The 21,590-nt window shown below is 41.5% G+C and overlaps 1 protein-coding gene across 1 annotated transcript; it reads left to right on the top strand.

Annotated features, from left to right (window-relative positions):
- The first annotated feature begins 2,948 nt into the window (after positions 1-2,948).
- On the top strand, positions 2,949-19,027 carry LOC115614482. The gene is made up of 6 exons (XM_030501454.1): positions 2,949-3,493; positions 3,718-3,823; positions 10,092-10,194; positions 11,443-11,606; positions 15,394-15,639; positions 16,240-19,027. Exons 1-6 carry the CDS (start codon positions 2,949-2,951, stop codon positions 16,975-16,977), a joined length of 1,902 nt encoding a protein of 633 aa, XP_030357314.1. The 3' UTR covers positions 16,978-19,027.
- The last annotated feature ends 2,563 nt before the right edge of the window (positions 19,028-21,590 follow it).

The raw sequence follows: 21,590 nt of genomic DNA, 5'->3' as shown, positions 1-21,590 counted from the left end.
TTCCTGGTCTCAGAGCAAGTCTTAAAGCTTTTCAGTCTCCCACGCCATAATAAATGAACAATTCCTTCACTGCTGTGACCTTTCAGCCATATTTCTGGAATGCACACATTGCACAAATCCCCTCCTGCCCAGGCGATGCAGGATACCTGTTTGGATTCAGCTAGATACCGCAGCCAACTGCTGGCTACGTGGCTTGTAGGGGAACAAGAGGCATTTGAATCTGAACCTGAGACTCCTTGGATGTATACAGAGTCTGCAAGATATTTCTCTCCAAATGATGACAGATTCAAGTGAAAATGAAGGCAGGAAAGGGAGCCTATCCTGAGAGCGGGGGCGAGGGATTTATGGGGGGTACACTTACCCATTCAGCACTTTGGTGATTAATCCCACAAGATCCACTGAGCTGATGGATGATGCTTTTGGGTGTTAACAAAGTCTTCTGGTAGTAGAGATGGGGCTGTGAACGCCTCCAAGCGCCTTCTCAGTGTCTGAAAAAAGGCAACTAGATCAGTTCACATATTCCTCAAAATAAAATCTCAACCCTCGATCATTGCTAATTTAAGGAGGTTTGGGCCAATCTGTAATCCTCCCACATCCAGGAGTACCACCCTGCAATAGCAGCAGTTCTGGTGCACATTCTGGCTCCAAAACTGGATACATATTTTAGTTGAAAAGTTAGGCATTATTTACTGTTTCTTGCTATGCAAATATCTTATTTAAATGTGAGCTCAAAAGGCTATCATGGAACAAAGGTAATTCTGCACTGATATTCCAGAACAAAGGCAAGTCTGTGTCCCTGCCTGTGGCAGAGGGGTTGGAACTAGATGGTCTTTAAGGTCCCTTACAACCCAAACCATTCTGTGATTCTGTGAAGTCTGCACTGATATTCTGGGACAAAGGGAAGGAATATGAGAGAAGTCATAGAAAAGCTCTCTTTCCTCCTTCCTAGTATAGGAGCAATCCTCCTGATGAGGGAAGAGGAGCATATTCACTGGAAACCTGCTATAGTTTTTAGTAAAATCCAAGTGATAACAAATGTATGTGTAATTCTGATGTGAATTAGCAAATGGATCTAAATTGACATAAAGTTTTGCTATTTTCTCCTGGAATTTTACCATGAATTAGCTATTTCCAAATAAACTTAGAAATTTTACCTCCTAGAGAACAGATCAGTAAATTTCTATTAATTTATTTTGGTATTACATGCTGTGGAACTCCTAAGGCATTAGACAGAGAATAATATGTATTTGGCACATGAATGTAGTTTCTTTTCCACTTGAGACCTCAAGACATAGTCCAGCCCAGGTGCCTTAAATAAGAAGCCTGTAGTTTATTCCACTATAATTAACATAAGCTTTGATTTAAATGACACTTTTAAAACTCAAAGATTGTATTTCAAGTTGAATACAGAATACAATTTCCACCCACGTTGCTGTTTTTGTCCTTTTTAACTGCCATCCACCCTGAAATCACCCAGAATATGTATAGCACCTGCTGGAAAAAAAAGGTCATGCCTTCCAGAACAGGTCTGGCTTTTTCTTTTCATTTAAGGGATTTAAGGGCTTTTAACATATGGCATTGCATTTTTTTTTCCTTTCCATTTCAATATGAGCCAAGGGGAGGGACTAAGAGAAAAAAAATCTAGAGTATTTTGATCTTTGTGGCTTTATATGGACTTCATAAGCTTTGTTTGTTCTACTGCCAAGCTTCCTTTGTGTTTAAATAGATAACAGACCAAGAGGACAAATCATTTCCAATGAAAAAACCCCACCAAGCCCAAAGCATTCCCTTTCTTTTCCAATTAATGCTTGTAAAACCATGCTCCTAGACAGGGTTTGTGACCTAAGTATTTCTGATTTATTTGTCCTCATTTCAAAACCAATTGCCCAAGGTGCAGATGGGGATCTGTGCTCTCCAAATTTATGAAAGAGTCTTGAAAAAAAGACTCTTAGAGTGTCTCTGGGAGAAGGTAGTTGTAAATATGATGTGTGAAAGCGGCCATATGTACCTTTAGAGAAGAAGCAGCATGGTAGTTAGTGACACCATTTATGGACTTCCTTCCTCTTTGGAGTCCAAAGACTATTTATGGAGAAAGAAGAAATAGCAAATGTCACATGGGACTATTGCTGTGTTATGTAAAATGCACGTTGATTGCTATTTTACTAGTTAGAGCTGGTATCTGCTATCTCTATTTTGATTTGCATTTGAAGAGGAGACAATTTACCCAATCAAAACCACCCAGATTTTACTGCTTACTGAAGTAAGTAAGGCTGAACGTCTTTGAAACAGAAGGTGAGTTGGATGGATGAATCATGGGTAATCACCAACTCAAGAGTTGTTTTTTTTTTTTTTTACATTAAAGAAATGGTTTTGTAACGAAAATAACAGAGTTCAAGATGCTATGGTGACACAGTTTTTCTTCAGCTTCTCAAGACTTTTATTGCACAACCAGCTGTTTAGGACAACAAATTTGCGTGGCCAAAAAGTTGTATGTTAGCCAACAGCAGAAATGGATGCTACTATGATCAGTAATAGAAAGTGATAATTATGTGAATTACTCATCTGGGTTATATTTCTGTGGAGGCTGATCGTTCAGTATACACTTCCTTACTCTCTAAGAGTGCCTTTCCATACAAGACCTATTAGATTTATGCTCCAAATGGGAAAGTAGAAAATAGACTTGCACAAGCTTACTGAATTCCCCTTTCTTGAGGCTATCTTATACCAGTCCCTGAAGGGAAAGAAAAGAATAGAACCTTCAGTAGGTCTAGCAGACTGCATCCTGGATAAAATCTCTGGCAAGATGTAAGATTATTTGTTTTCTTTCCCAGGTGTATTATTCCTGTGGTGCAGTGGTGGAATCGATGGAAAGAGGCCTGATTTTATCACCAGGTTTTCCAAACAACTACTACCCAGGGACACATTGTGTTTGGCAATTTTTTATTCCCATGAGAACCCATCTTATCTTGGAAATTTTTGACTTTGACATTTTTGAGAGCTCTAGTGAAACTCCAACCCCCTGGGATGGCTTTTCAGCCCCCGCTAAAACAGGAAACAAGGACATGCTTTCTCTTGAGGAAAACCTGGACTTTGCTCTCCATACTACAAAACCATCTCTCCAGACCTGGATGTCAAAGGTGGCTCAGAATCTGAGCAGCACAGGAGATCAGCCAAAGGACCTTCCTAGTCACCTGGATGACCTTCCAGGAACAACATCAAAAAAAGATGAAGCCAAACAAGCATCTGAAGAAAATCAGTCGAAGCAGTTGAAGGAACCTAAAGCAATTACCAAGGCACAAACAGAAGAACTGCCATTCCCTGTGGCTGGTAGTGCCACAATGCAGAAGCAAAATACCAGTGGCCCGGAAACAGAAGATTTGAAGGAGAAAATCTTGCTTGCCCACCTAGCTGCTAGTGAGAGAGATGAAGTTACAGTAGAGAGCTGGACCCTTCCCACAGCAGTATTGCCCGTGGAAATCTCTTCCAGCCCACAGTCAGCAGTGGACATATGTCCCCATGATGTACTATATGTTTCTGATCTCATCACATTTTCCTCTCGCTTCTGTGGACCAAATTCACCTTTAAACAAGACTATGATCTTTGGTTCATCTCTGGAAATGGTTGAGGTTATCATGGAACTGATCACCACCACAGACCGAGGCCGAGGCTTTGCAATGCTCTTTGAATACAAGAACATCACCGAACCCAACACTGTAGATGCTGTAAGGCCGGGGAGAAAGGAAAACATGATGATGCTGGCAATTGTAACGGGGATTGTCTTCTTTGCACTTGCTTTGCTCTCTGCATTCTGCATAACTTGCAGGTAAGATGATGAATATCTGAGTCTTTGAAGCATGGGATATTATCCATACAGGAAAAAGACCAGAAAACAATGTTATGTTTCTTTTGCTTTGCTAATGCTTGCTGTCCTTTAGATGTAGTAGTGTGTGGATACAGAGGAGATCAAGGCCAGTCATTTCTCCTGCCCTAGGCTCCTCAGTTTTCTTTCCTAGTTCTACAGCTTCTGTGCCACAAATTGATTTTCTTTCTCCTGTACAAATACCTGAAGGGTGACGACTTTCTTGGGCATTATTTTGTTTCAGTGGCAGTGCTGCCTCTGAACCTCAGTTCTGGGACAATAACTGGCCAATGGACAAATACAGAACAAAGATCATCCTTCCTCAAGTCTCCTAAGCAGGCTGATCTGACAGCCACTGCATCTTTCCACAGCGATTCCAGTTTGACTCTAACCATCCCTAATGCTCTGCAAAAAAGTAAACAATAACAAGAGTATTACACTTAGAATTAAGATTAAAACATAGTTTCCAGTTTATAGCATGTTTTATCCAAAAGACTGCGCAGACATTTTAATTGCAATACACTTCATACATTAAGCAGTCATCCGCACATCCTTTGACTGCTGGGGAAGGGCTGAGAGCCATGCTGCAGTACCTGTGATTGTCGCCAAATGTCATCCAAAATGACATGGTCAAGTGAGCTGATGGTCAGGCTGGGTTGCTGATTTCCAGCTACTGATGCTAACTAGTTAAATGGCTAAAACCAGACAGTGACAAAAGCATCCCTTTCCAGTCAATTGCTCTTATTTTATACGTTTCTTTTCCTTAGATCTCTCAGGAGAAAGCTTCTTTACCCCCAGCATATGTTTGCATTTTTCTAACTAACTCCATAGTGAAAACATTTTTGTAGAAACAGTGATTTTTTTTTTTTTCCTTCCAACAAACTCAAACCAGAGCCCAAGCTCTCTGGGTTTTTGTCAAAATAAACGGTATATTTCAAGTGTTTTGACTTCAATGAAAACATCGGGTAAACTGAAACAAGTCCTGTTCCTCACAGGGGCTCCACTGTGGTGGAGTGGGTATTAGTAACAGCACTCATGTCCCAGTGGCAGCATGTAACTAGTTTGTCTTCACTCTTCCTGCATCTCCTGCCTCATCTCTTGTGCATCCTCCAACCCAAAAGGCGTCAGGATTGCTCAGCCACTACTAGTCATTAAGGTTGGTTTGATAGAGGAACTTTGCTTTCCTTGACCTTTTGGAGGTTGCATTTCTAGGTCTTGCTGAATAAATACAAAATATAGGCCATCATACTGGATATAAGAGGATGTGGGCAAGGTGGTGAGGCTTAAATATAATCTCTCTTGCTGTATATAGAAACTCCTGCTTTCAGGGTTTGAGCTTTTCATAGTTGTAAGAGTTAAACTTGCATGTGTTAGATCTAACTAACCTTTTTCCTTTTCAAAGAACTTGCAGAACACTAATTTAGACCACAATTTTTTGCTAGCTCTAAAGGAAAACGTCTGGTGGAAAATGTCTTCCAGAAACCAAACACTTTATTTTTATACCCTTTCCAATCTTCAAAAGAGACAGAAACATGCTCCCTTCACCATGGCAGCAGTCTGGGCTGATCCACATGTTGAGTTGGCTGCTCTTGCTCCATTACCCCTATTTAATTTCACTGTAACTATCCATGAAGCAGAGTATTATTCAAACCAAGAAGTACACTGGCCATCTGAGATTTTACTGGCTGAACTTTACTCTGCATAGCCTCTTTGGAAAGTCAGGCCATGCTGCTCACATGCACAATTTGACTTTTCGCTTCTCAGATGTTTACAAAAGAAAGTACTACTCTTGCTGACCAACAGAGAAGAACTGAATGCATTTTTCTCTCCTCATACAAATGTTTGTATGTTCTGGTCACTGCAAATACATCCTACTGTGGTCCTATGGTGCAGGACCAGGATTAGACTCACTTTTTACATCGGCACTTATGCCTTTTCATTGCTCTATGACTCTTTCTTAAAAGGAAGGTACGCCTCAGTCAGCTCTTGTCTGTATATAGAGACTATCCCTAGTCCTTTAGCCTCTTGAAAGGCCATTCACTATCCCAGCTGCCTATGTTGCCTGCATGCTATTCCAGGGAGGCCTTGGTTACAATATTTTATTTCTTGTCAAACTTAAAGCATTTAAGTGAGATCTGACACATGTGGAAGTGATGCCATGACCCGTGCTGAGTAACCTCACTTGTATTGCACTGGAAGAGTCGTCTTTTCCTCTCCATTGCACTAACTGCTTCAAGGATATTGGTCCCTTCCCCTGAACCGCCAGCACTGGTCGGAGCTTGCCTATACTTCCCAGCTGTGGGTTTTTAGTGCAGTTCGAAATAAGACTGCAGAGGCCATTAAGCACATCTAACCTTTTTTTAGTTTGAGCTCACCAAGCACTATTTTATGCTTTTTCCCTAAACAGGGCTTGAAATCAGGTGTCAAATGCATATTAGCCACAGTGTCTGCTCACTGCAGAAAATGGCAGGATGGCAAGGGGTGGGCTGAAGGGAGAAAGGACGATACTTTAACAATGCAGCATGCTCACAAAAGAGGCCAGCTCTCTGTGGTAAAGCTTGTCCTGGTTGGAGCGTGCCATTGCAAAGGATGCTAATAGTAACCTTCAGGCTCTTGGCCTTTCAGACTTGCCTTCCACTTTCTTTTCTCTTTGTGCTTTACTTGTTCCTCAGGTACCAGGTTTAGCGTTTTTTTTTTCCCCGCATTTCTATATGTTGCTCTTGCTAGGCTAAAAGTAGCAGGCTCTGCCTTGCCAGGGGTAGAAATGGCCCAGGATGGGCTTGGCACCTACAGCCACTCCAATGCACCAAGTCGTCAGCAGTGTCTGCTCAGGCTCATTGCATTCAGCCAGGGCAAAGCTCTCTGGGGAAACTCCAAGTCTCTGCCACACTGCAGCTTTTGTTTGCTGTTTGGGGAGGGAATGAAAGCTTCAGTTGTTAGTTGGCCAATAATTCTAATTACTTTTGGCCATGAGGCCTGGCTCGAGTAATGGGGTATTTTTTACTTTCTTTCCCAAGCCCCAAGAACAACAGACATGTCCACCTTATTTAATTTTAATCCTGTCCAATGCAGTCAGACTTTTGCTCGATGGTTGCAACTCATGGATTGCAACGGCATTTTACATCTGCATAGCCTGCCAATAACCTGTTTCCAACTACACCCCCCTCAGCTATTTCAAGTCATCATGTGCTGCCATCTCTCTCCATGCAAGCTGCCCTGACAGTCACTGCATGCAGCCCGACCATCACCTGGGCTGAAATTCTGCTTCGTCATATAACACCCTCCTAGAGAACCCTCATCACTTCTGGGCTAAAGCCAGACCTTTCCTCTGCCATCCTCATGGTAGGCACAACCCAGAAACCCCTCTCTGCCTGTGTCCTCCATTTCTGTCCCTCCACACAAACAATTACAACTTCTTTTAAATGATGGAAGCTGGTGTATTTGCATGTTGGCTGTTTCATATCTACGAGCTGCACGCTGATCTAAATCGCCAACCTCCTTGATGACAAGGTACTGCAGCGTGCCATGGGAGATGTAGTCCAACTGGAGAATGAGCTAAAAACAGACTAAGACCGCAGTCCTGCAAACCAATGCATCTCTCCAGGTACTGTACCAGCAGCTCTGAATAGAAGAAAAAGAAAATATCTCAGGTTTTTACCAAAATTATTGGCTGAATCTAGAAACTCTTACCCTTTGTGTGTTTTGGTTTTTAACAGTAAATCAAATTGTTCAGTGGAAATCAAACACAATACCCAAAGTGTGATGAGGAAAGAAAAAGTTAAGATGGGGACATTTCAGCCAGTTACCATTTTTTAATCCTAATTAAAACATTGGGAATAAAGAGACTCTTCTTTATCTTATTCTCCCTTATCCTACCATACTCACACAGAAAACATCTTTGCTGGGGACACCTTACTCTCCCTTTGTTTTATGCTGCCAAACTGCAGTGTGGATTTCAAGGTAGTTATGGTGCCTGCTAAATATTGTGGAGCACATTTATAAAGAATAGCAAGGAAAGGCACCAAATAGATGTAAGGTATTTCAGTTTCTTTATGCAGAACTTGCCCTGTCTATCTACAGTTTATCATAGCTGTCAGTTGCTGAGACATTTTAAAACAGATATTTCATCTTTTCAGCTTTGTCCCAGAGAATACGAATATCTTCAAATGGGACAGCTGTATAGAAGAATCTGAGGAACACACTTTTATTTGGATTTCTGAGAACTTGAACATTTTGTTTGTAAAGTCATGCTAAAAGTTCAAACAAACCCAAAGTGAGACCATCCAGATAACTAAAACATCTGGGTTGCCAATGCCTGATGTTCAGCGAGGAAGAAATATGTGCTAAGTTGTGTTTTCTTAGAGGAGAACATTTCCTTTGTGCTCTTTAATCCCTAGGTGGGAATATTTTAACAAATTTGCTTGTAACATGCCAGTTATTTGAAACAAGAATATTTCAAAGGAATATATCAGATTTGATTGAATTTTTGTCATGGGTTTTGGCAGGAAAGAGCTGGGAGGAGGGGAAGTGATTAAAAAAAATGAATGCAATGTGAAGAAAGCAGGGAATTACACATAGTTCTCCCACCATCTACCTGAATGCCTTGACCACCACACTAATTCATTGTTCTGGGGCATGTTTTGCCAGGTCACTCCTGTTGACATGGTTCTGGTGTGTGCCTGGGGAATATTTATATAAACATTTTCCACTCTGAAGTATTTCCTACTTGGTTTTATCTTGCTTGATAAAGCAACACCACTCCTATTTGGAAGCCTTTCCCTGCTCCCACTTCCTAAATCTGTGCATTAAGGAAGATCCTTCCCTGTTTCAGCCCCAAGTTCCTCCAAGAAACCCAAGAATTGGCTGATGCCATTGTACCTCCTGGAGTAACAGCTATCCATCTGGATCTCTTCTGGATTAAATTCTCAAGTGCCAGCTCTCTCTTCTCTTTTTCTGGAGTCTTCTCTGATTCATTGGAACAGCGCCGGGGTCACATCATGTTTGGTTTTCCTCCCTCAATTCACTTGTCAGTCAATAAGCATTTTTAAGAGATCTAATGATATGGTGAAGGAATGAAACCCACCATGCCTGAGATGGAGCAGATGCCAGCTCCTGGCCAGCCTCATCAGGTGGCCTCTAAGCCCCCATTCTTTAAAAAAAAACCAAACAGTAATGAAATGGTGACCAAAAACTTGAAATCACGCAACCAGAAAAGCTTTCATGGAGGAGATTAGATGCCTTGAAGCAAATCAACACCTCCCACAAGAAGAGGTAAAATGCCAGCAAACAGCACAGATAGTAGGGAAAACTACCATGGGCCACATCCTATCTGTTCAGCACCCCAGTGCTCCCATGTGTGTCTGCACTGTCCTATGGAGAATTGCTGTACACAAAGGTAGTCTTGCTTCAGCCATTATGGTGTCCATTACTGCCAGCCTTTCTTTGTGACACCTTTAACTCTCATTCATCCAAATCAAGAAACACTAGTTGTTTTCTAAGCTCAATTTTAGTAAAAACATGAAGAAACTATTAAGAATATGTCTCCCTCCAGCCAAGAGGCATGCTTACCCAGTAGTCATCTGCCACAGCGCTGTCTTTTAATAAAATGTTCATACAAATGCAGAACATCTGATGCTCTCTGCTTGCTAAATATAATCCAGCATGCAATATTGACTATGCAGATGAAATATTCTGTCTAACAGGATAAGAATAATGTCACTGCCCAGACCAAAGGCAGGATTTCAGTCCTGCTATTTAGTTACTGATGTGAAAGAGCAGCTGACGGGGGATCCTGGCGGGACTTGGCAGAGGTCTGAACTGTTCCTGCTTTTGCGGTGATCATGGGAAGACGATGAGAGGTCCTTCTCTTCTTCAGCTGACTTTCCACTACATGAACATATCATTTCCTCCCCTCCCTGGCCTAGAGGCCTTTGTTGTCCTGAGTTTTGGATGCTCCTGTAGGCAGGAGAGCTCATAACCTGCTAGGTCTCCATCACAAGATGAGCACAGGTGAGACCTCCTCTTCTATGCATCTTTAACTTACTCGTGGGCTTCTTGTTGTTGCTGTCTCTCCTTTTCAGACAGAGAACGTGCCCCAAAAGGAGCTCATCCAACGCATGCAGTGACCAGGAGGTTAGTGCTAATGGCTTCAGCAATTTCTGTTTCTCTTTTTCATATTGGCTGTTGCACTGTTTATCTGACGATGTTTACTGGGGCATGTTCTGAGTTGTAGAACAGGATCCAGAACTCCACTGTTGATATCAATGAGCTCCAGCTGGTGGTGCCAAGCCGAGAGAATGAAAACAACAACCACTCTGTGAGCCGGGAGCAGGCGGGTAAGCGCGGGGCATCGGCGGGAGCAGGTCAGGGCAGTCCGTAGCCCCAGCCAGTTAATCAGATCGTTTCTTCCTTGCAGTCCTCCTTGCTGTCTTGCCCATGCACAGCTGGAGAGCCACTTCACAGCAGAAAGCCTTTGTTGTGGGAGCTATCTCTTGCTGCTCTCCCCCCTCGCTGGTAGGGTAATTCCCCTGGCAAGGAGCATGCACAAGCGCAGCTCCAGACACTGCCAACAAAAGCTGTCATAGCACATGGCATTGCAGAGACACTGGGTTAGCAGAGCAAATATGTCAGGTTCAGGCTGCTACAAACAACTTATAAAGATCCATAAATTATGGAAGAGTTTCACTTACCATGTGCCTAACCTTGTCCAGAAAGGATGTGGTTTACAATGCTTAGATTGGCTTTGGTCAACTTTGACTCCTGGAGCTAATGCTTTCTGAAGGTCTTTATGGATGGGACTGCTTTAGGTGATGCTTAGCTTACAGTGTGTTTCTAAAACAAGAGGCCCCCAGCCAAGCTGCAGATAATGTCACTTGCTGCAATTTTAAATCACCACACACAAATTGCACCAGTGCCCCTTCTGATTCGTAAAGGCCAACAGGGAGCTTCTTTATGTCATGTTGCTACACACCATCAGTTTCCCACTAAACCATCAGCCATTATATACACACAAGGATATCTTCATAAAAAGCTAATTCTGTGTTCCCAACCATGACAGTTTCCAATCTCCTTCTTTGGAAAACCCATCGATGACACTGTGGCCAGAGTTCTCCTAGCATGAACCATACACAGATGTACAGGCCTTTTTGGTCACATGCAGACACACACTCCTGTGGCAGTCCATGGAGCATAAGGCTGCCTGTAGGAGCAACATCACTAGGGTTTAAGCAAAAAGCACAGCTCCTAATATTAGCAGGGATGAGTAAATACAAATAAAGAATGAATTAAGCAAATCTGCAAGTTTCTGATCCCCAGCACAACCTTGTATGTTTAGGATAAGGGATTTTAGTTTTGGTTTTAGTTTGTTAGAAAGCAGACCCAAGGGTGTTCCTCCCCTTTTGTTTTTAAAAGCCTGCAGTTTCAGGAGAGCAAACTGTTGGCTTGAATTTTATTCTGGCTGGTGAGACAGACAGCCAAAGCCTGCTCTAGCTTGTCTGCAGAAGGAGGAGGGGTTTGTCATGGAGGAGTTGGGAACAGATGTTTTGGACACTCACAAGCAGTAGTTGCTGATTTTATTTTCTCAGCCACTTCCTGCAGAGGCAGCACAGAACGGTCTCCTCAGGACACTGACCCAGATGTGCCCTCCTCCATATCTGCAGTGACCACTGAGACTGGGAGCGATGAAGTGTTTATTATTTCTGCTGGACCTGGCACTAGCGGGCTGAGCTTTACCACCTACAAAATACAGGTAGGAATGCTCTCCGGCATCTCTAACAAGGCACGGGATGCCCCTCTTGGGCAGTACTAGTCATATTTGCCCATTTATGCTTACTACCCACTTTACAAGAAAAGTAGTGACCAAGCCAGGCAGTTCTCCTAACCCTCTAGCTGAACTGCCATCAAACAACACAGGCCGTGATCCTCTGAGCCAGTGTCTTCCCAACTTTGGTAAGAGCAAGTGCAGAAGTCTACCTTGGACCTAAACAGCCAATAATGCAGAGGTCTGCCAGCAGGCAGTAGGACCAGCCCTCAGAAGTATGTTAAAACCATCACTTGTAACAACTGAAGGACCTGGGAGCCAGACCTGCTCTTGCCCACCACTACCAAGTGGTCAGGGAAGTTACTCAGCTCCTCAGCTTGTCAGAAAGCTGGTTAACTGTGTGAGCAGGCTGATGTGAAAATTAACAGTGTATGCTCCAAAACCAAATAATCAAGCACTTCAAGTGAAAGCACTGGGGTCCTTTCAAACACACATGCAGAAACCTGAACCCGTTCGGTAAGTTCTCTCTTATTTTAGCTCTTTCTCCTGCACTCCTGGTTATTTGTTTAGAAACAGATATTAGCTCAGAAGTCTCAGGTCTGGCTATCACCTCTTCAACCCTGAGCATAGTGCTTGACAGCACATCCATTACAAGTCTATACTAAAACCTTTCCCAGGTCAATACTCTCCGGTGCCCTCTCTCTTTTTCCCACAAGAGGGGAAACAACCAGCCCAAGGAACTCACATGCCCCAGGACAGGCTATGTAATACTTCTGTCACAGTTTACAAAACAAAAGCATTCTGTATCCCTGCACTTGATTAGGAAATTAGCCAGAAGGCCAGGCTGGTCAGGATTTTCCTATGCTAGTGTAAGATACATACTAAGCTTTTCCTCACATCAGACACATTGATTAACAGAATGCGGGAAAGAAGGGAAAACAGCTCTGTTCTCTTCCCTTGCCCAAACACATTACTTTCTGTAGAGCAGGGCACTGTGAGCTGTATCATTGCCCAAATTGGCCACCCTTGAACACCTCCATTCCTTGGTCCTGCTTTCCAGTGGAGAGAGCTTCACCTGGTGGCAGCCACATACAAATACAGTTTCTAGACAGGAAGGATACCCATTTTCCTTTCTCTTTTCCCCACTCTAATCAGAATGAACAAATAAAGAAAAAAACATTTCTACTTTGCCATCCCTTCTGCAAGCAACCTATCAGCGGAGATTTATATGTATATAAATAAAATGCTTAAGGTTAAAAACAGTCCTAAGTGAACATAACCCGAAGAATTGAAGCGATTTACCACATAATTAACTCAGGAGGCATCTCCTCAGTGATGTCCATGCTGCACTCAAGTGAGTCAATGCTCTCAACCTATTCCCTTAAGGAACACAAAAACTACCCAGGAAGGCTGAAAGGGCCTCTTTAAAGGCACTGGTCTTTCCCTACAGCTGAAGACTATCCTCATCAAGGTGGGGGGCGGGGTGTGTGGAAATTGAGCACAGCAGGCTAATTACAAACCTGCACTCAAACAGGATCTCTTTAGGCCACGTGATAATCTGGGTTACTGGATGTTAGAAATAAATGTTTACAGTTTAGTTTCTAAATGTGTATTTTTAGGGTGCACAATGCAGCTGGCCAGCCTCTGAGCCCCACACAGAGAGTATGGTGCAGAGCTTTTGTGGACCAGCACTAGGCAAGTAGGATGAGTTATTCAGAGGTGTGTAGCTACTTCCTTAGCTAAGGAGTTATCCTCATGTGAAAAGATGTGTGAAATCCTGACCCTTTAGGGTACAGTAAATAATGCCATCAGACTCATCTCACCCAAAATGCTCGACTAGGCAAAGCAAGCTGTAAGGAGCTTTCATTAAAAAAAATCCAGAACTTTTTACTGAGAAATCGTGACTGGCCGCTTGGTCTTGTGTTCCCCAGTAAGCGTGAGCCTCAGCTCTGGAGGTGGAACAGCAAACACATGTCTCTGTACGTGGTCTAATGTGAGGAAAAGGAGGGTAAGATGGCTTTCAGATGGCTTCTGAGGTGCTCCCCAGGAGGGTCCTGGCTTTCTAAATCCTGTTTGGTTTAAGTCATCGTTCAGCCTTTGGCTAACTTCTAACTATAACCCCTGACTTCTATTCAGACATTACAAGTTTCAGATGCAAGGGTTTCAGTAAATAGTATTATCATTGGAGTTTAAGAAATATTTCTTTGCTAAAACATTTTCCAAAATCTAGAAAATGTATTATTCACCTTGTATATCTATTCACCTTCCAGTATATCCATTTCACACCAGTGGCTCGCTTTTACACCACTTTGGAAGTACTTATAGTAATGTTAGAAGGATAAATCCTAAGCTACTCTGAAGAGGCTTCTGATGACAAGACAGCTGGCTTATAAATAAAGATTGTTACTTTAATCAAGTCTGAGACTAAGAGTTTAATATTGAAACAAACTTATCCAGAGCCTGAAGCCTCTCATGGCTTCCTACCGAGATTTTTTTTCTACTGTACTAGCTGATTTCTTGCCTCTCTGCCCATCCATTTCCAACATGACATTCTAACTAAAAAGTTTCTTTGATTTGCAGAAACTTGAGAGATTCAGTTTCTCAGAAATAACAAATGACGGGTTTCTAGTTTCTCAGGACTTTTAAATCCAGGACACTATTGGATTTATTTCATACTCTCTTTAAGGTCTATGTAAACTTTGGGAATGTGGATTTTGCATTCCTTTCATGACAACCGTATTCGCACAGCTGAAAATTAAAAATACATACAGAGTTGTGGAACAGGAGGCTTATATAAATAGCAGGTGAAGTATTAGTAAGAATGAAAGGAGATTCATAGCACAGTCAGGGATTATTTAACTTTTTTGGCTCTAAACCCACATCAATATTAAGGATAAAAGTTGGGATTTTAAATGCAACATCAGAACACATAAACCATGGAAGAGATCTTTAGAAGTAATCTATAGTTCATTCCCATGTTAGATCAACTTTGCTTATACACAGACTTGGTGACAATGGTTTAATATGGTTTCACCTTCCAGTGATGCCAATTTTACACCTGTCTGGACATCTTGTTTTACTGCTAAAGCACATTTTCCACTTGAAAAGCATTTCTCATGTGAAATGAAAATCTCCGTGGCTCTAATCTGGGTCTCATGCTTCTTGTTCTATTCACCACAGACACCAAGAACAGATTATTCCCTTTCTCTTTGTTTTTAATTCTTTTCATTTTCTTAATTCTTCCCTAACATAGGATAAAGAGCACCACTTACTTCAGTCTTCCTCCTGAGTCATGCTTTTTTGAGACTTGTGATTCTCTTGTTGCTTGCTTCTGGACTTACTCCAGCAGGCCCCATCCTCCTTAAAGTTTTTTTTCCCCAGACAGACACATCTGGAGCCTTCCAAGAGCCAAGAAAAGTGGAAGAATTATGTTTTACACAATGAAATTTACTACTCTGACCTATCACATATCTCCAGTAAAATAAAGCTGTAGATATCTGATGTATTTGGTTAGTAAGAGTGGTAGGACTTTTTTTCTTATACAACTGAAATTTCCCAATTTAGTGTTAAACCTGAAACTGGGGAAGCAAGGCAAAACTTTCATCCAGGGAAGCCAGCGAACTTAAGGCAACACGCTGGAAAAGCAACTAGGAGAAGCTGCATTCCTGTGTCTTGTCCTGAGAACAGAATCACTGAAGAAATCAAGTCTCTTGCACTTGTTTTTAAAACATTTTGATGACAGATGCTGTAAACAATCTTTATTTAATCTTTTCAGGACAAAAATCTAAAAAGAAGTGTCACAAGCCCAGCCTCTGTGTCTGACTGGCTGGCTTCTAATCACATGGCTGCAGGAGCAGACACTGTTGAGAAGGGGAATGCCCAGCTAGAAAATCACTGTCCCAGACAACGCACGTGGAGTGCCCGCACTTTCCACGACTTCCTGGCTCCAATACCACAGCTACAGAAAAAGTGGTGTAGCTGGACCACTAACAGTCCCTTCACAAAGCTCGTTGACAACAGCGTAAGTCTTGCAAGGAGGGGAAGAAGTGGTGTGTGGGGTCTGTGCCCCGGTACTCCCCGCTGCCTGCTGATGGGACATGGTCTACTGCTTTGCCTCGCCAACCTGCAATGTGATGCACACTGCAGTCCATCTTGCTTGGTGTATGGGAAACTCTTTTGCCTACCTATATTGCAATTTATTCAGGCTTTCCTGAAGTGCTAAGAAGCTGTATTTCCCAGCAGTTAGCGCCTGGTTAAGAAATTATCCCCGGTCCAGAAAAACATTAAAAAATGCCTTCAGACTAGGTTATCTCATTGAATGTTTTGACATGTACCTTTTCTCCCCTGGTTATGCCTTAAATTTGTTTTAACTGACGTGTTACTATTGCATTGCAAGGACTCTGTAGGCGTGGGAGGAATATCTAGGTCTCACTGACTGTAGTCATCAAACCAACAGCTTGTTACAAAGCTAATAGAGGAGGTTTCTTCTTTTTTTTTAAGGTAATAACATAGGTTTTTGCTAAAGAATAACATAACCAGGAATCTTAACGTTTAGTTCCCTCGAGATCAAAGATAGCTGCTTTTCATGGCATGTCTGCTAATTTATCATTACTTTGTACAGGGTTTTCCTACAGCTGCAAGGTCTCAAGGTGTCTCAACCAGAAAAGTAATCTCAGCCACTGAGATAGAGGGAGCATCAGGGACCGTTTACTCTGATTCATCTGCCAGTAATGCCTCATACCCCCTCACGCTGTCTGCACAAAGGCAGCGGAAGCTAAGCTCCTGCAATTTGAAGAAATCCAGGTTTGGGAACCCTTATTTTGGATTTTTCGTCAGTTCCCCTGACAGCAAACATGTGAGGTCCTTGGATCCTTCAAGACATCTAGGGGCAACATCTCCAGTTAACAGCCAAAGCCCCAGAAATCTTCTAGAGAGCTCCAACCCACTGAAAATCAACTTGGTCAATGGTTCAAAAACAAAGGAACTTATCTTAGAAACAGATAAAAACAAACCAGTTTTTGTTATTTCTGAAGAAGGGGATGATCAGCAGCCTCTCGTCCTAGCAGAACACCTTAGTCAATGTGGAGATCATCTGTCAGAGCAAAATGCTGTGTATGCTCCAGCTGTGCCAGATAAACAGCCAGTGGTTCTGACTGTGGAGGGGAACAGTTCTGCCAGCTTCATCTCAAATCTTCCCCTTTGGGCAAAATCCCCCAATTTATACAAAGGTCACGTGAAGGTCCCAAGCTCTTCCAGGGAACAGCAGAGCTCATCAGCTGAGGATGCAAGTACTACTGAGACCTCACAGAACTGTGATACCCTAACTGCTCCTACGCTAAGCCAAGCTTCAGTCCAGTGATGCCCTCAGAAAGACTGAAACATCAGTTCAGAAAACCAGAGACAACAGGGACATGATCAGAGTGGAAGCTGTGCCAAGCAATTTGGCATGGCAGTCATAGATGGATGCAACTTTGTTACGAATGGTCTTTGCTTCCCATCTGCTGGGACTGAGATTATGAAGATACATACCATAGCACAGCGCAAATTCCACCTTTCCTTATGCTCACTAACCTCATCTCCGTTCTTCTGCATGGAATTTTTATATGGTTTATACAAGAAAGTATCCTCTGAAAAAGTACTTCAGACTGCAGAAAAACTTTTCTGGAATGAGAAATGAAAGTCACCTGAGATGGTTATACCATGGTTTATAGTTGAAATGTCAATCAGTCCTCTGTCACTGTGGTATCACTCGAATCTTTCTGTTGGGAGCTCTGAGTTAAATTTTGTTTATAGCTATGCCTGTACAATCCAAGCCTTGCCAAGCCAAGGGTAAGAATTCAATCATGCATGTTTGCGTACAGTTTTGTAAACTTAATTTTAAGCATTTCATAAGTTCTGCACTCTAGCACAAAGTTTACCAAGCATTAGCATCTCTAATATTACAGACAACGATTATCTCATATCCTAACTCTTTAGCGAAGCATACAGACAAGCTGAGCAACCCAACACTGGATGCTAGTTCTATAAAAGTCTGATGTAGCTTTATCTTTGTTAGATCTACATAGGCTTAAAACACCTTAGACCACTACATTTTTAAGTGACTCCTCATGGCAACAGGAGCATGTGTATAAAAACACTGAAATACTAAGGATAGTTTTCAGCATCCAACACTTGGATATTTGCAGCTGCTCTGATCCTATATCCACCAGCTATTTATTGCTGGTAACGCACACTGACTAGAGAACTATTTCCCTTCCTTTGGCAGGCAAGACTTAAAATTAAGTGGGGCAAACTTTGAGTGCTCACTTTCTATAGAAATGGACTACTAAGTGGTTGTGCCTCCCTGGTTGCAAATACAGGGCTTTCAATTGAACACTGAACCAAAGGGAAGCCTGCTAGTCCTATTGCCTTCAGTAACCCCATCAGTATTTTAATTGCCTCTTGGTGATGTTTTCCTATCTTTGCAAGAGACTCCAGCATGTTCAGCCCACAACTTAGAATTATTTTGCTTTCTTAAATGAAAGAAATTCCTTATGAAGCTGTATTTTGCAGCTGAAACAGCACATTGTTTTAAAGCAATAGTATGCCATAAAACAGGTGTCAGAAATATCTTCCATACAAATCTTCCCCTATATTAGGTACAGTGTGCATTGAGTTATCTTAATCCTTCTATGTGAAGGCATTTAAGTCTGATTCCTGAAATATTTAAATGAATTATTTATGATTTCACCTGCTATTACAGCTTCCATTTGCCGCCTATTAACGCCTGAGATACACAACACAAGACTGTTGGTTTTGCCTTATACTTTGAGTGTGTGTTTACGTGTCTACGTAAACATAGGAGCCTTGCATCTGGCTGCAGTGGAAGCAAACACATATATGCCCTTTAGCAGTTGACTCAAACATGAACAGCAAACAAGTCTCTCCATTCGTTATTACCAGACTGTGTTGAGTAGTTTTGAAGCACAAAGGTCTGGCTCCAAGTTGGGTTTTTTTGTTGTTGGATTTTTTTGTCGTTGTTGTTTTTTAATTAATGCTATCTGATTCAAAGGGAAGAGTTAATATATTTATGATTTAAGAAAATATTTAGAAGTCTTCAGTACTCTAATAATAACGTCCACTGCATTGAATTCATATACACTGTAATTCAGAGTCAATGTTCTGTTACTTCTTACATTTCTAAAGATTGAAGTACTGAAATCTACTTTTGAAAAGTACTTGTGTTCAGTTATTGACAATAGCTACATTTGAAGGGCTGGAAAAAGTGGCTTTTTCAATAAAAGCATGTTTAACTATTCATTTCTACAATGTAATGACACTACTTTTCTTTTGGTGAAAGACTAAGTTATATGGGCACCAGTACATCGTGTGGGGTACACCAGCACATCGTGTGGGGTACACCAGCACAGCGAGCTCCCTAGCAATTGCTGCAACAGAAGGAGCACAAAAGCCGCTGCAGCATTCAGTCAGCAAACACCCAAGGATTAGATGCTGTTTGGTTTCTCCTCAGTAACCTAGTGAGGTAATGAGGTGGTTGCTTACACTGAGTTCCTCTACATAACCAAGAACAGATTTTTCTAAATGGGTGAAGTCTACCTGCCAGAGGCTGGGTTCTGTAAGAGTTTGGATTTCCTGTCACAGAGCTTGTCCCAACATCATGTAACTCTTCCATCATTGCCTGCCACAGCAGCAGATAGGCAATTATACATAGACACTAAACCTGGTATCATATGTTCAGCATGGATATATACACGTATATGCTGAGAGAGGCCCTTGTCTTGAAGAATATGCAATGTTGAACACTGCTGCTTATTCTCAGAACAGAGGTGGCTGATACACCAAACTATTCAAAGGTGAGGTCTTCTGCCACTAGAAAGTGTTGAAGCCCAACACCTAACTGCTGCAGGTACACAAAGTCCACCTCCTCACTCTTGGTCTGCCCTGAAGAGTCAGGAGTACAACACATGGGAGACTTAATTTCCTGACTTGGCTTTTGAAGTTCCAATTCTCTTTTTTTTTTAGGCAGATCACTAAAATTAACTGCTGAAGAGATATTTGTGTTTTATTTTGTACCTTCAAAGAATTTATAAAATATTTTCTTCCCCTTACAGCTAAAGGAACTGTTTTGAAATTCTCCTTTTTTTTTTTTTTCCTCCCCCCAGGAGCAGAAACAGTTTCCACCCCTACTCTTCAAAAGAGTCATAGCGCAAATTTAAGTAATTCTGAAAGCTCCGGGTGGGATAAAGTGCTCTAATACTCTCAGCTCTAAGTATTGACTAGGATTAGTTTTTAAATAGTATTACTCATGGCATTTATTTTATTCCTAACAGCTATGTTACTTCTGAGTGCTATGCTGCTACTTTGTAATGACAGAAAACCTCATAACTCATACATGGGCTTGGGAGTCAGTTTTACCTTTGTGTAATGCGTCAGTTTACTGGGCTATTTTGCATACTGTAACTAAGCAGCAAATGGGATAAGCATGCTAAACACTTGCTGAAGAGGAGGAAAATAATTTCAATCACAAGTGCACGGGAAAAATGTGTTCATAATGCATTCAGAAGGAGTATTCTTTTCAGTAAAACTGGATTTGAATAATGTTAACTTTTTAAAATTTATTTTTCTGGAATATAGCAGGCAATCCTTCTAGCCAATGTGTTAAGTAGATTGATTAGGACACAAATATGTGGGTATTCCCTGTTTTTTCATTGTTGAAACAGAGCTTCAACATAAAAGCTTGGAGCTATACAAGCTGACAAGAATCCTGCGTGCCAGGTTTCTTACTGTCAGGTAGTCAAAATGGTTGAGCATGGAGGTTCAATGGGAAAACAGTCCAAAAGATTTAACATGCAGCTGCTGCATCCTAACTTTGAGGATTCAGAGTAGCATTCAGCAAGAAAAATCCATTTATAAACTTCTTTGCAGAAACGTGGACTGAGATTTCCTTTCAGAAATCTAACTTTGCTTTAAAAGCAATTGTTACAAAGCAGCCTACTCATAACTTCCTAAGGATTTTTTTCTCCCCATGAGAAGGGCACATGGAGCCATGACAAAACACTTTTGACTCAAAAAGTCAAGCCAGTTACTGGATTTTATTCTAAACAATTAAAGATTAATTTGGATTGGGAAAAATAGGTAAGTCCTAAGCCAACACTTACCTAATGAAAGTAAGCAACTGAAGCTCAGCAGCACTGAAGAGAATACCCGACAGAGACCAAATATAGCTTCAACATATATTCATGGTCTGTCTAGAAATGTCTTTGATGTTAAACCTCATATGGCACACTTAGCATTTTTTATAATTCATTTCCTATGGAAACTAATGAGCTTAAGGGTGAAATTACCTCATTGAAAGTCAAAATGGTGAAGTGTGAAGAAAAGAAGGATGACCTGAAAAGCAGATTTAGAAGCAATCTTTGCATATTAAGCATTGCTGTGGGAAATAGTATAATTAGTTCTCTTTAGAAGTTATTCCTTGGAATTGTGTAAGTGGTATTTCAGCTCCCAAACATCATGCAGAAAGAATGTTACATAAAATAGGTGGAAAAATGCAAAATCCCAACACATTCTTTTTAAAAGAGATCCTCTTCCTAACTTCTAGGAAAGTGACTATAACAGAGTGACTGTTGGTTTATTTTCAGACACCATACAAAATAAAGCCCCCTTGTAAGAGGCCATAAGAAACCTGATTTTCAGAGCGTAATTTAGAATTGAGCATCCTCTTCTCAAACACCTAACTCCTTTTACTTGAGTCAACTTGTTTCCCTAAGCTCTTGCTATAGGGTAAGCATCTGCACTACACAGTTCTACTGAAGAGTAGAAATTGGTACAAAATGGATGTACTTTGTTTGCAGAACGATTTATCTTTAAGCATCAAATACCAGGATTTTTCTATTAAATTCAAGGAAAACAGTATCAGGGCATAAAAAATTTATCTTACACAGTTGCCGATTCAAATACTTAACACACACT

The sequence above is a fragment of the Strigops habroptila genome, chromosome 11 (assembly GCF_004027225.2).
Source record: "Strigops habroptila isolate Jane chromosome 11, bStrHab1.2.pri, whole genome shotgun sequence".
Taxonomy (NCBI): Eukaryota; Metazoa; Chordata; class Aves; order Psittaciformes; family Psittacidae; genus Strigops; species Strigops habroptila.
The sequence above is the reverse complement of the archived record's forward strand: the minus strand, read 5'-3'. Positions and strand labels throughout refer to the sequence as shown.